The sequence below is a fragment of the Aotus nancymaae genome, unplaced genomic scaffold (assembly GCF_030222135.1).
Source record: "Aotus nancymaae isolate 86718 unplaced genomic scaffold, 86718_ANA_hifiasm-v0.15.2.pri h1tg000007l, whole genome shotgun sequence".
Taxonomy (NCBI): Eukaryota; Metazoa; Chordata; class Mammalia; order Primates; family Aotidae; genus Aotus; species Aotus nancymaae.
In genome coordinates this window covers 17280111-17294722 of record NW_026988418.1, presented here as the reverse complement: position 1 = coordinate 17294722, position 14612 = coordinate 17280111, and the positions used below count along the sequence as shown (strand labels likewise).

Here is a 14612-nt window from a genome sequence, read left to right as displayed (position 1 = left end):
ATTTTTAAAAACCAGAAGCTTTTTTTTTTTTTTTTTTGAGACAGAGTCTGGCTCTGTTACCCAGGCTAGAGTGCAGTGGTGCAGTCCTGGCTCACTGCAACCTGTGCCTCCCAGGTTCAAGCAATTCTGGTGCCTCAGCCTCCTGAGTAGCTGGGATTACAAAAACCCACCACCATGCCCAGCTAATTTTTGAATTTTTAGTAGAGGAGGGGTTTTACCATGTTGGCCAGGTTGGTCTTGAACTCCTGACCTCAAGTGATCCACCTGCCTCAGCCTCCCAAACTGCTGGGATTATAGGTGTGAGCCACTGTGCCCAGCCAACCAGAGCATTTATCGAGTGACTAATCATCAAAATTCTTTTTTTCCTTTTTTTTTTTTTTTGAGACAGGGTTTCACTCTTGTTGCCCAGGCTGGAGTGAAATTCTTAAGATGACCTGGATGCTGCAACAGCTGCCGTCGTGGGTTTAGGTGTTGTTCCTTCATGGAATCAATGCCTGAATCTGTGTTACACAATTTTAGGTGCTTCATTCGACTAATGCTGGTGGTATTTCGTCTTTTAGCATTGGCAGTCCAGTGTTACTTCCTCTTGTGCTTGGCAGGGTAGCCACATTTGCTGCAGGTTGACTTCTGAAGGTGGTAGGCCTTAGAGGCACAGCGGCAGCACAACGTGTCTGTCTTACTGCAACACTTTCCAATCTTCCTTTTGTCTTGCTTCTGTTGACGCAAGAGGTCTTGTGTCATTTAAAAAATTTATTTCATTCTGTTTTGAATGATTTGGTTGTAGCTTTCAAAGGCTCAGAGAGCAACTTTGGATAGTTTCAGGCACTTCTGGGTGGTGCTTTCAGCAGCTACAGGGTGCTCAAAGCAAGAGTGTTTCTGACAGCAGCAGGGGCACCACGCTCAGCAGCTCAGCATTCAGTGTTGTTTCACGGCTCTAATGAAAGTAGTAGCTTCCTGGTATCTGGGCAATAACTCCTTTCTGCCGTTTGCTACTACAGCCCTGTTCTTTTTTTCCTATGCTTTTTCAGCCTCTCCAACAACTTTGTTATCAATTCCCTGCATTAAATCCCCCTTTGATTTAGATATCAAAAGTTGCTGTCCTGAAGAAACACTATCCAATACAGTTAATTTCTTCCACTGATTCATTATTCATGAAATAAACATTCCTTTATTACTTACTAATGTAATGAGTACTTTGGAAACAATGATAAACAAGACAAAGTCCCTACTCTTGTGAAGTTTGTATACTAGTGAGAAGTCAGACAATAAGAAGTAAATAAGTACACAGATGATTTAAGATTGTAATAGGTGCTATAAAAATAGAAGTGGCTTAAACAATAACTAATTTTCTCTCTTGTATAAATGAAATCAGGAGGTAAAGGCAGGTATTCTGGGACTGATATGATTGTTGTAAATAATCAAGTTTCCTTTAAGCTCAGTACTTCACTTTTCCTACAGTGTGACCTATTTTCTGTGGTCCAATATGGTGCTAGAGCTCCAGCTAACACATTCCAAACCCAGGCAGCTAAATGGAGGATGGGATTAAGAAGAGGCAAAGACCATGCAGTAGCTCCTTTTTATGGGGGTTTCTAGGAAGCTACCATGCAATAATTTGATTTTATTTTATTGCCCTGAACGGAGTCAGCTGGCCACACCTAGCTGCAAGAGAGACTGGGAAATGTAACTATATACCCAGTTAAAAACTGGGAGTTCAATTATTATGAAAGAAGGGGGAATAGATATTGAGGTAGACAACGAGTAGTCTCTACCACAAGAAGCTTAGAACCTGAGGTATCTTTATGAACACACATTTGGACTGATTTTTTTTTTTTTTGGAAAGGGTCTCACTTTATGGCCCAGGCCGGAGTGCAGTGGCACCATCGCTGCTCACTTCAGCCTCAACCTCCCAGGTTCAAGCAATTATCCTGCCTCAGTCTCTGGAGTAGCTTGGACTACAGGTGTGTGCCACTACACGCAGCTAATTTTTTTAAAGTTTTATTTTGTGGGGATGAGGTCTCACTATGTTTCCCAGGCTAGTCTCAAACTCCTGGGTTTGTGATCTTCCTGCCATGACCTCCCAAAGTGCTGGGATTACAGGTGTGAGCCACTGTGCCTGGCCTGGACTAATTCTTTACAAGTTTTCTCCACCACCGGACAGGTCTCTTCACTGCAGAGACTTGATCTATCAGTTGTATTCCCAGTACGTCCTGTAGTGCTTTAGACACGATTGATATTCACATGGTTTTGGAAGTGAATGGGATATAATCTTAAAGCACTCAGGAAGCCACTGTTAGCAAACATTACAGAGCAGTAGATGTGATCTCAATTCCTCTCACCAGCCTATGCATTTCTTTAGTCTATTTCTGTCTTTCTAGAGTATTGAATGTTGACTGTGACATGTGATTGCGCATAAAAAGAAGTTAGCGAAATGCATCCAGTGAGCTCACTGAGGTCTAAAGCACAGAGAAGACTTCATTAGGTGAAACTTGGGTTGGTGAAAAACCTTTTTTTTTTTTTTTTTTTTTTTTTACTGGCAGTATATCAGTGATAATATTTGTATAGCGTATTATTTACATTCTCACCAGGATATTATTTTTATTTTAATCCTTATCTTACAGTTGAAGAAATGGAGGCTCAGAGAAGATAAAAAATATTCAACTTAGCAGGTGGCAGAGCTGGAATTAGAAACCAGATCTTATGAAACCAAAGGCATCTCTAGAGATTTTTTTCTTAATTTCAGTAAAATTACTGCGTACCTATTGTGGAGAGGAACACCACATCCTTTGATTTCACTTTTAGGTGACTGATAAAGTAATAGGGAGAAATGAGAGCAAATAATTTTGCTAGCTCTTTCTAACTGCAGAATTCCAACCAACCAGTACTGTGGCTGTTATCGGCTTTATAAAAGACTACTATTCCCAGCATGCCTCAAGGCACCGCCAGGAAGACTTCAACTCCCAGCATGCTGTACTTTGGAACTCCGAGTCCCAGAATGCAACACTCCTCCTACTTCCTTCCAGGGGGCCGTCGGAACTACAGTTCCCAGCATGCAGCGCCGTCACCTGCTTCTGCCGCCCCGCGGGACCCTGCTTCGGAGGGACCTTTTGGAGGCCAGAGGGCGGTTCCTGGAGTCACAGCCCCCTTTGTGGGACGTATCTGAGCGGCAGTTCTGGCCCGTTGAGCTCGTCCAGACGAAGCCTCGCAGGGATGGGTTGGGGCCTGGGCCGGGCTTCGCTCAGGCAGCGTTTGAGGCAGCCCCAGCAGGGTCCTCCTGGGGCCTTCCTCCCTTTGAACTGAGGTGGCGGGCGGGCTCACGGTCTTCTGCACTCTCTAGACTAGGGGCTGCTATCTCCATGGCCACGGCAGTGGATGGGCCCTGCGCCGGCAGGTCGCGGGACATACTGTGGCGCGTGAGTGTGGCGTGCATTGTGGCACGCGCTGCTAGGGTCGGGCCGGGCGGGCAGGCTCTGGCCGCGCGTGCGCGCTGGGCGGGGGAGAGTCAGTCCCAGGGTACCGTGAAGAGAGCGCGTGGGGAGTAACACCATCTGGGGGACTGATTGCAGGGTTGTGGGGCGTCCTGAGTGGAAGCTGGTTACGGGATAGGAAAGGGGTCCCGAGTGGAAGGAACCTGGTCAGAGTGGGACGTATGAACTGAATAGAAATTTGAATAGGGAGTGAGGCAGAGTTTTACGCAAGGGTACCGTAATCCAGTAGGTGTTAAATAAATAACTTCATTTGTTTCGTTAAGAAGTGGAAAGGAATGCCTGGAATTGGAAAGAAATGTGGCATTAATAGAGGTTGGGGTTAGGGTCCAGTCAGCAGAGCAGGTGTTCTTCGTAATGCAGAGTGAGACTGAGCTGAGGGGAATAGTACTTCCTCCTTAAAGTGCAATTAACAGGACGACATCCCTTCTCTGGAGCACAAAGAGAAGAGAAAGATCCCTTTTGGAAAAGTGCTTCTACCCTAGTGCACTGCCATCTCCTCTGTATTCCAAACTAAAAACTTTTGTGTCCTTAAGTATTACCTATTTTTTTTTTTTTTTTTAAGACGGAGGCTAGCTCTCTGTTGCTCAGGCTGGAGTGCAGTGTCGTGATCTCGGCTCACTGCAGCTTTTGCTTCCTGGCTTCAAGCGGTTCTGCGTCAGCCTCCCGAGGAGCTGGGATTATAGGCACGCATCACCACGCCCAGCTAACTTTTGTATTTTTAGTAGAGACGAGGTTTCGCCGTGTTGGCCAGGCTGGTCTTGAACTCCTGACCTCAAGTGATCCACCCGCCTCGGCCTCTCAAAGTTCTGTGATTACTGACGTGAGCCACCGCGCCTGGGCCCTAAATTTTTTTAAAAAATTATTTTTATAATAGAGACCGGGTATCTTCTCCAGGCTGGTCTTGAACTCCTGGGCTCAACCAGTCCTCCTACCTCAGCCTCCCAACTATCTGGGACATCAGGTGCACGCCGTCGTGCACGGTGCATGTTTAGCATTCATGAGTATTTCATTCCTTTTTGTAGCTGAGTAATCCGCTGTATGGACATACCATATTTTGTTCATCCATTCATCAGTATGTAGGTATTTGGGTTGTTTCCACCTTTGGCTCTCGTGAGCCACCGTGCCTGGCTGATGGTGTCTTTTGAGGCAAAAAAAGTTTTAAATATTGCTGATGTCCAATTTATTTATTTTTTTCTTTTGTTGCTCATGCTTTTGGTATCATATCTAAGAAACCATTGCCAAATCCAAAGTCAAGAAGATTTACTCCTGTGTTTTCTTCCAAGAGTTTTATAGTTTTAGCTCTTACATGTAGGTCTTTAATCCAGTTTAACTTTTGTATAGAATGTGGGATAGGAGACTGGGTGCAGTGGATCACCCCTTTAATCCTAGCACTTTGGGACGCTGAGGCAGGAGGATTACTTGAGGTCGGGAGTTTGAGACCAGCTTGGCCAACATGGTGAAACCCCATCTCTACTTAAAAAAAAAATTAGCTGGTGTGGTAGCAGATGCCCGTAATCCCAGCCACTCAGGTGGCTGAGGCAGGAGAATTGCTTGAATCTGGGAGGTGGAGGTTGCAGTGAGCTGAGATCGCACCATTGCATCTAGCCTGGGCGACAGAGCAAGACCCTGTCTCAAAACAACAACAACAAAAAGAATGTGGGGTAGGAGTTCAACTTTATTCTTTTTTTTTTTTTAGATGGAGTCTCGCTCCACATCCAGGCTGGAATGATGCCCGGCTAATTTTTTTTTTCTTTAATTTTTTGGTAGAGATGGGGTTTTACCATGATGGCCAGGCTGGTCTCAAACTCCTGGCCTCAAGGGATCTGCCTGCCTGGCCTCCCAAAGTGCTGGGATACATGCGTAAGCCACTGCACTCAGCCTCAACTTTATTCTTTTGCATGTCAATATCCAGCTGTTCCAATGCCATTTGTTGAAGAGACTATTATTTTTATATATGCATATATATATATATATATATATATATATATATTTATTATTTTTTTTTGAGATAGTCTTATTATGTTCCCCAGGCTGGTCTTGAACTCCTGACCTCAGGTGATCTATCCACCTGGGATTACAGGCGTGAGCCACCTACCCCAGCCAAGTCTTATCTATTCTTTACCACCTGTATTATCTATCACAAAAATTCTATATAGATTCTACCTCAGAAATGTGGCTACAGTTTCTTTCTTTTTTCCTTTCCCCTTGTCTCCCCCTTTGTTGAGGCATTGACTGGAGTCTTTGGCTTGGCTATTTTGGTGCACTGCCTCTTAATTGCTTTGTCTCCTGTTTGGTTCTTGTCCCTTCTGATCCATCTTCCTTAAAGCCAGCTTACAGTAAACAGACATGTTTTACCTTGAGCAACATAAATTTGATTGTCACTTTCATGCTTAAAACCTCTCTATATCTTCTTGTATTATTCAGCAGTAAATATTTGCCTCCTGTATGATAGATACTGGCTATTCAAACATGAATAGAATGCTACAGTGCCGTAGTTGCCCAGTAAGGGTGCATGTCTGATGATTGTAAATACAGTATACAGATGGTTCCCATAAAATGTATAAGCCTATATATATTAATATAGCTACCAATAAAGCCTAGAGAGACAAGTATTAGTTGCTCTAACACATAGCTGTAAATTAATGCCACCACCCCTCAAAGTATGATATTTGATGTTGCACCTAACTTTGTTGTAATGCAAACATCAGTTCACTGATATTATAAATTCTCTAGTGATATGTCATTAATAGTAAATGTTTGAGTTACGGACTATGATCTGAGTTAGTGATTAACATCCTGTATGAAAAGATAGAATTTGCATAACTGACATAATTTGACTTCATGACTGAGGGTTTTTCTTTTTGTTTATAGGTTCTGGGCTGGAGGATAGTTGCAAGTATTGTTTGGTCAGTGCTGCTTCTACCCATCTGCACTACATTATTTATAATTTTTAGCAGCATTGATTTGTTTCATCCTATACAGTGGCTGTCTGGTAAGTGATAACTCAGTTTGGGGAGAAAGTTATAGGATCTACTTCTCAACATAAAAATTGCATTATGGGTCAGGCGCAGTGGCTCACGCCTGTAATCCCAGCACTTTGGGAGGCCAAGGCAGGCGGATCACAAGGTCAGGAGTTCAAGACCAGACTGGTCAACATGGTGAGACCCTGTCTCTACTAAAAAATACAAGCATTATCTCGGCTTGGTGGCTAGTGCCTGTAATCCCAGCTACTTGGGAGGCTCAGGTAGGAGAATTGCTTGAACTGGTGTCTGGGAGGCAGAGGTTGCAGTGAGTGGAGGTTGCAGTGATCCGAGATCACGCCACTGCACTTCAGCTTGGGCTACAGAGCGAGACTCCATCTCCAAAAAAAAAAAAATTGCATTATGTTTCAAGCACTTTATTTTAAATTACTGCCTATGTTATGTTGACACTTCAAAACATTCACTTTGAGATTTTTTTTTTTTTGAGACACAGTCTTGCTCTGTCACTCAGGCTGGAGTGCAATGGTGTGATCTGGGCTCGCCGCAACCTCTGCCTCCTGGGTTCAAGCGATTCTCCTGGCTCAGCCTCCCGAGTAGCTGGGACTACAGGCATATGCCACCACACCCAGCTAATTTTTTTGTATTTTTAGTAGAGACAGGGTTTCACCATGTTGGCCAGGCTGGTCTCAAACCACTGACCTTGTGATCCACCTGCCTTAGCCTCCCAAAGTGCTGGGATTACAGGCATGAGCCACTGTGCCTGGTCCACTTTGAGATAATTTTAAGATGTCCCCTTCATAACATAAATCACCTTTTTATTATGTAATAAGATTAATAAGCTTGTCAAAGACTATGTATGATCATAGGAACAAAAAAAATCATTAGAAGACCCCAAAATGAAAACTTAGTTTAATTTGTTTTTCCTTTTGGACAGCTTTATTGACATTGTTTGTATTTTTAAAAAAGAGAACTGTTCCTGTCATCGATTTGCAATTGTGGGTAGAAAATATGATATATATCTCTTTTAAAAATATGTCTAAAATTAAGAGCACTTTGTTTCTTCTTTTTTTTTTTTTTTAAATTTGAAACAGTCTTGCTCTGTTGCCCAGGCTGAGTGCAGTGGCTCAGTCTTGCCTCACTGCAACCTCTGCTTCCCATCTTCAAGCAATTCTGGTGCCTCAGCCTCTTGAGTGGCTGGAGTTACAGGCACATGCCACCACGCCCGGCTGATTTTTGTATTTTTAGTAGATACAGGGTTTTACCATCAGGCTGGTCTTGAGCTCCTGACTTCAAGCAATGTATCTGCCTCAGCCTCCCAAAGTGCTGGGATTACAGGTGTGAGCCACTTCACCCGGCCAATTCTAGTATAATTTTAAAGTACCTGGGGCCAAGTACAAACAACTCACACTGTAACTCCCTTTTTTTCCCTTTGTTTTTGAAACAGAGTTTTTCTCTGTTGCCTAGGTTGGAGTGCAGTGGCATGATTACTGCTTGTTGCAGCCTCAAACTCTCAGGCTCAAGTGATCTTCCCATCTCAGCCTCCCAAGTAGCTGAGACTACAGGTGTGCACCACCACACCTGACTCATTTTTGTATTTTTGTAGAGATAGGGTTTTGCCATGTGCCCAGGGTGGCCTTGAGCTCCTGGGCTCAGCGATCCTCCCACATCCAGCCCACACTGTAGTTCTTGAGTTGGTATCTCATTGAACCTGTCAGCATTGTACAATTAAATTCTTTAAGAAAAGACAACCTTTAAAATTAATGATAATTGTGGTTCAAGCTCTTTTTATATTGCAGTGTACTGAACATGACTGCATGACTGAATAACCTTTACTAATTCATCTCTCTTGTGTTTTAGATTCTTTCAGTGACCTGTATAGTTCCTATGTAATCTTTTACCTCCTGCTGCTGTCAGTAGTAATAATAATAATAAGTATTTTCAATGTGGAGTTCTATACAGGTGAGTTTTCAAATGTTAACCTTCTTAGAAATATCCAAATTTATTTAACTAAGGGAAGACTCAGTACATTTTATATGTGAATTTGTTTGGTGTCAAAACTTTAAAAATGTATACAGTCATATGTTTTGAATGTTGTACCTTAAAATTTATTTGGGTGCCAGTTTCTGTTTTTAAAATATATTTAGACTTTAGGACAAATATTATATGATTGTACTTATATGAGGTATCTGGAGTACTCAAATTCATAGAGAAAGAAAATAGAATGGAGCCATCCCAGGGCTGGGGGAGGGGAATGGAATATTGCTGTTTAATGGGTAGAGTTGTGGAAGATGGAAAAGTTTGGGAGCTGGATGGTGGTAATGGTTGTATAGCAATGTGAATGTACTTATGCTGTAGAGCTGTGTACTTAAAAATGGTTTGAGTGGTGAATTCTATTATTTTACCACAAAAAAAAACCTTAGACCTTTTAATAGTTCATAGCTAGCATTAAAGCTGTGATTTAGCAGATATATTATAAAAATAATTTCCTTATAGGGAAGACCAGGTGATTTCTAAGTTATTTTTCAAATATAATAATCTGTAATTCTGTGATTTAAAAAGGACTATTATGTTTTGCCTTGGAGAATCACCTGCTGGATTCCAGAGCTTTTAATTTTTCTGTTTCTCTTCTTACTCTTTCTGCCTTTTCAGATTCCTTGAGTCTGCCCTTAAGATACAAATTGTGGCAGATTTCACGTAAGGAAAAAAAAGATACAATAAGAAGCTTTTCTTGACACTGCTTTTTTTACTGTAACATCATTTTCCTTTTTAGCTCTTCAGTACTTCCTTGTAAACTATGGTGTAAAATTTCAAATTCTAACTCTGGATGTTACAATACGTTTCCTTTTCCTTTGCTTTCTTTGTTTTTTTGGTCCCTGAGATGGAGTCTAGCTTTGTTGCCCAGGCTGGAGTGCAGTTGTATGATCTTAGCTCATTGCAACCTCCACCTCCCAGGTTCAAGCAATTCTCCTGCCTTAGCCTCCCAAGTAGCTGGGATTACAGGCGCCTGCCACCATGCCTGGCTAATTTTTGTATTTTTGGTAGAGACAGGGTTTCACCATGTTGGGCAGGCTGGTCTCGAACTCCTGACCTCTACTGATTCACTCACCTCGGCCTCCCAAAGTGCTGGGATTACAGGCGTGAACCACCGCACCCGGCTTCCCTTGCTTTCTTAATTCCTCACTATTGGCTAGTAGGCCTTTTTCCGTGCCAGCCCTATTTGAAACTCCTTGACTTACAGCCACACTTACAGAGTATTCTTTCATACTCCCATGTGCCTGGTTCATCTTCTGTATGTAACATGTCAGTTGAGGGTTCCCCAACGTCGCTGTGGCTCATTCCTTCAGTAACCATCCCTTATGCATTTACTATGTGCCATGCATTGTGTGGGGAAAAGAGAAAAATGATACAGTCCCATCTTTCTCCAGGGGATTGTGATTAATGGAGAGACAGACAGTAAACATGAAGCATATTTGACTACAGTACAGTTGGATGGTATGGGCTTATATAGGAGCACCACTGGGCCCAGCATGGGGGAACTTGAGGAGAAGATGCTTAAATCAAGCCTTGCAGAATGAGTTGAATTAAGTAGATAAAGGAAAATGATGTTCCAGAGAGAAGGTATAGCATATAAAAAGGCTTATGACATGAGAGGCTTTGGTATATTCAGAGTGTTGTAAGTCAGTTGCACAGTCAGTAGGACCTTGTGGGCATTTTTTGTTGGGAGGGAGAGGTGATGGCAGCCTCTTCCTCAAAGTGTAAAGTATCTGAACCTTGTCGCTTCACACTTAATTTTCTACGTCCTGCCATCTCTTTGAGTATAGTAAGAGGAAAATACCTGCATAGATAGAACAGGGAACCCTAGGCCAGCTGTTTTCAAAGGTAAACATCCCTCATGTCCTACCTATACTAGTCTCCCTAGCTCATTTCCAGAAAATGTTTTGGATTGTCAGAAGGGTATTAAAAATTCTCATATAAGCATTTATCTTAGCATTTTTATGTTGTCAGTATTTACCTACTTTATGTTTATTTTTCATAAGTGGGCTATATATTTACACTTTCAAATGCTGATGGCAGGAGCGCTTTTTAAAAAGTTGGCTGACGCGGTAGCTCACACCTGTAATCCCAGCACTTTGGGAAGCTGAGGCTGGCGGAATACGAGGTCAGCAGATAGAGACCATCCTGGCTAGCATGGTGAAACCCCGTCTCTACTAAAAATAGAAAAAATTAAATGGGTGTGGTGTGGTGGTGCACACCTGTAGTTCCAGCTACTCGGGAGGCTGAGGCAGGAGAATTGCTTGAACCTGGGAGGCGGAGGTTGCAGTGAGCCAAGATCGCACCACTGCACTCCAACCTGGGTGACAGAGCAAGACGCCACCTCAAAAAATAAATAAATAAAAAGTCAGTATTCAGGAGGTGGGCCCAGTCTCTCTCCCACACTGCAAGACCCTTGGAGTAGTCCATATATGAAAAAAAAGAGAAAAATCATTATTCTTTTATGTGCTTAGGAGAGTACTAGGATAGGCACTATTTGAACTGTTAGGAAATTTTAATGAAAAATGCTAATTAGGCTATCCTTAGGTTTCATTTCTCTAGATTGTTTGCATTTTTTTGTGTCTGTCTGTTTTTATTCATTCTTTCCTCAAATTTTTTTAAGTTAGACTTTTTAACTTTAAATTTTTCTGTATTGTATTTATGTTGACTGAGTTTCTTTCTGCCTTTGGAGCATTTGTGCCAGGATGAGAAGGGAGAGTTTAGATCTTCTAACTGCATATGATTCAGATTATAAAGCCACAGTAATGTGTTTCCTTTGCAGTTGTGCCTTCCATTCCCTGCTCCAGACTAGCTCTGATAGGGAAGATCATTCATCCTCAGCAACTCATGCACTCATTTATTCATGCTGCAATGGGAATGGTGATGGCCTGGTGTGCTGCAGTGATAACCCAGGGCCAGTACAGTTTTCTTGTGGTTCCCTGCGCTGGTACTAACAGGTAATATTAAATATATTTTTCCTAAGGAACCTAATTTAATTACTAAGCCAAAGGTGACCTATATAGGTTAATCCTATGAGTATTCTTTGCTTTCCGGACTTCTGCAAAAGGCTCTTTTTTTGCATACATCAAGTGTTTTTAATATTTTATGTTTATTCAGCAATTAAAAAAAAATTGTTATGTGCAAGGTGCCATGTGATTTATGAGAGTGATTCAAACATAGACTATAAGCTCCCTGAGAGTTGAGAGCAGTAGAGAAGTTAAGACATGGACACAGAGGGATGTAATAGGACGAAGAAAGTGAGATGTGCAGACAAAACCTGTGGAAGTTCAGACAACAGGAAGGATCCACACATGTTCTTGGACGAGGTAGCATTGATCAGAGTTTGAAGGAAGGGTAGTATGGAAAGAATAAAGAAAAGATTTTTTGAAAATTCTAACTACCTTTTATAGAGTGCTTTTATAATTTTGAAACTTGTATAGTTTTTAACACATGGCATTGATACTAATTGCAAGATGATACTCTGACTTTAAAAATTAAAAAAGATTACTGGAAGCCAGGAGTGGTGACATGTGCCTGTAGTCCCAGCTACTTGGCAGGCTGAGGCAGGAGGCTCTCTTGAGCTCAGGAATTGGAGGCTGCAATGCCCTGTCATCATGCCTGTGGATAGCTACTGCAGCCCAGCCTGGGCAGTGTAGTGAGACCTTGTTGTTTTTTTTTTAAACAAAGATGACTGGAGTGATCTTAAGTTCTTTATTTTCCACTGACTTTAAAACAGTGTTACATTATTGCTACTGAATACTTGATTTTCTTTTTGCCTCCAGCTATTGTTATATAAGGCAGGTTGTTTTTTCCCCTTTAATATCATAGGCTGTCTTTGGTAAAAACTGTCCTGTTGATAAACATTAAATGATAAAAGACTGTGAGTACGGGACTACTGTGAATAAGGAAATCCCAACTGCTCACCATGGATGAGTCTTGAATTCTTTTTGTACTTTTCTCCCTAACGGAGGTGGCAGTGAAGTTCCAGGGAGCAGAAGGTAGCAGTAAGCTACAAGTTGTTGAAGGCATTATAGTGCCTATTACAAATACATTTCCTGATGATTTCATAGTCAGAATCTTTAACAAAAACTAATCTTTTTTTTATCATTTTGTAATTCCAGTTTCAGAAAACAGTTAATCTAGAGTCTTACCTCTCATGGAGTTAGATGGTGGTGCAGGCCTACAACCTGTGTATATTTATGAAAAATTGAATTCTACTGAATTATGATGTTGGCTCTGTATACCACCAAATATCTGATAGATCATAGAGATTCTCAAGAAACTCAAAGGAGTTTAAGAGCTTGATGTTTACCAGCTAGATCTTATGCTTATAAGTAAAGCTATTGTAAAATGATGATAGGGTAGTGGCTTATAGCAGTGTCCAGCAGGGGGCTCCTCTTAGATTTAACTAAATATTCAGAATTTACAACCCTAGCTTTTTAGCAGGGAAGCATCAGAAGTTCCTCTTTAGCAGGAGTCCTTCAGGCAGTTCAAACAGATAATGGGGCCTGTAGCCACCTGGGAGCTTTAGTTTTGTCTGTGGTTACAACTCAGGTACAAGGGAAAAAAAATCAGCATCAGACACATATGGGACTCTGTGCTTTAAAGGCCTTGTGCCCCACAAAATCCAGGAGTATCTCTTGTAGCAATTTTACAGGCACACATCCAGGACCCCATGAGGAAATACTCAGTTTTAAAGGGATAACACACACCCAATGTTACGGCATCTCTGTCAGGTATATATAACTTATTTATAGTTCCTTTCAGTCTGGATACAGTTTACCAGATATTCTTAATTATATCAGATTTCCAGGGGAACAGAGGTAGAGTTAATTAAAGATCAGAGTCTCATGATTCAGGAAAAAAGGTTTTGTTAATCTTGTTCACACTTACTGAAAATGAGCCATCTTGTTAGAATTTGGGACTGTTCTTAAGTCATTAAAGTAATTAAGCTTTGCCTTCAGTAAATCTTGAGCCTAAAACAGTGATATATGTCCCTGACTGTGGAATTAATAACTTAACTTTTTCCCTTCAGCTTTGGTAGCCCTGCTGTGCAAACCTGCTTAAATGAATATCATCTTTTTTTTCTACTGGCTGGAGCATTTATGGGCTATAGCTATAGCCTCCTGTATTTTGTTAACAACATGAACTATCTTCCATTTCCCATCATACAGGTAAGATCATTTGAGCATTACTTTATGTCACAATTTAGCTGAGGTAAAATTGCCTTGGTGCATATGTATATAACTGGATTTATCTGATTCATTCAAGATTTGCTAACCAAAACTTAGAATTGAAATCCTCAAAATGCTATTTAGGGAGAAGAGATTTGTCTTCATGAGACTTCAGCGTAATTTTGAGAGTTGTAGCTACCCTTTCCTGTTGCTGCTCTCAGAATACCTCTTTGCTACACTGTTTCCCTCTCTGCTAGGTAGTGGCACTTGTGACCCAGCAGGGTTTGGGGAGGTTGGTGATGACATTCGTGCAAAGTCCTCTGTGTAGCTTCTTTTTTTTTTGAGACGGAGTCTTGCCTCTTTGCCCAGGCTGGAGTACAATAGTGCAATCTCTGCTCACTGCAACCTCCACCTCCTGGGTTCAAGTGATTCTGCCTCAGCCTCCCAAGTAGCTGGGATTACAGGCACATGCCATCACGCCTGGTTAATTTTTATATTTTTAGTAGAGATAGGGTTTCACCATGTTGGCCAGGCTGGTCTTGAACTCCTGACCTCAAGTAATCCACCCACTGCAGACTCCCAAAGTGCTGGGATTACTGGCATGAGCCACCGCACCCAGCTGCTGCTGTTTGTTTTTTAAGACAGAGTCTCATTCTGTCACCCAGGCTGGAGTGCAGCGGTATGATGACAGTTCACTACAGCTTTGATCTCCTGGCTCAAGCAATCCTTCCACCTAGGTCCCCCCGAGTATCTGGGACTACAGGTGTGCACCATTGTGCCTGGCTAATTTTTGTACTCTTTGTTGAGATGGGGTTTTTCCATGTGTTGCCCAGGCTGGTCTCGAGCTCATGGACTCAAATTATCTGCCCACCTTGGCCTCTCAAAGTGCTAGGATTACAGATGTGTGCCATTGTGACTGGCCTGTCAGCTTCTTTTTGAAC

General features: G+C 42.0%; 1 protein-coding gene across 2 annotated transcripts in view; it reads left to right on the top strand.

Moving 5' to 3' along the window:
- Nucleotides 1-2808: 2808 nt before the first annotated feature.
- Nucleotides 2809-14612, top strand: part of NDC1 (NDC1 transmembrane nucleoporin) — a 66067-nt gene continuing 54263 nt past the window's right edge. Inside the window, exons 1-5 of one of the 2 annotated variants that reach the window (XM_012442776.3) lie at nucleotides 2809-3410; nucleotides 6357-6477; nucleotides 8324-8425; nucleotides 11280-11454; nucleotides 13533-13671. In XM_012442776.3, coding sequence (XP_012298199.2) covers nucleotides 3048-3410; nucleotides 6357-6477; nucleotides 8324-8425; nucleotides 11280-11454; nucleotides 13533-13671 — 900 coding nt within the window. In that variant the 5' untranslated portion in view covers nucleotides 2809-3047. The remainder of the gene's footprint in view (nucleotides 3411-6356; nucleotides 6478-8323; nucleotides 8426-11279; nucleotides 11455-13532; nucleotides 13672-14612) is intronic. The other variant, XM_012442775.3, reaches the window with a different exon arrangement.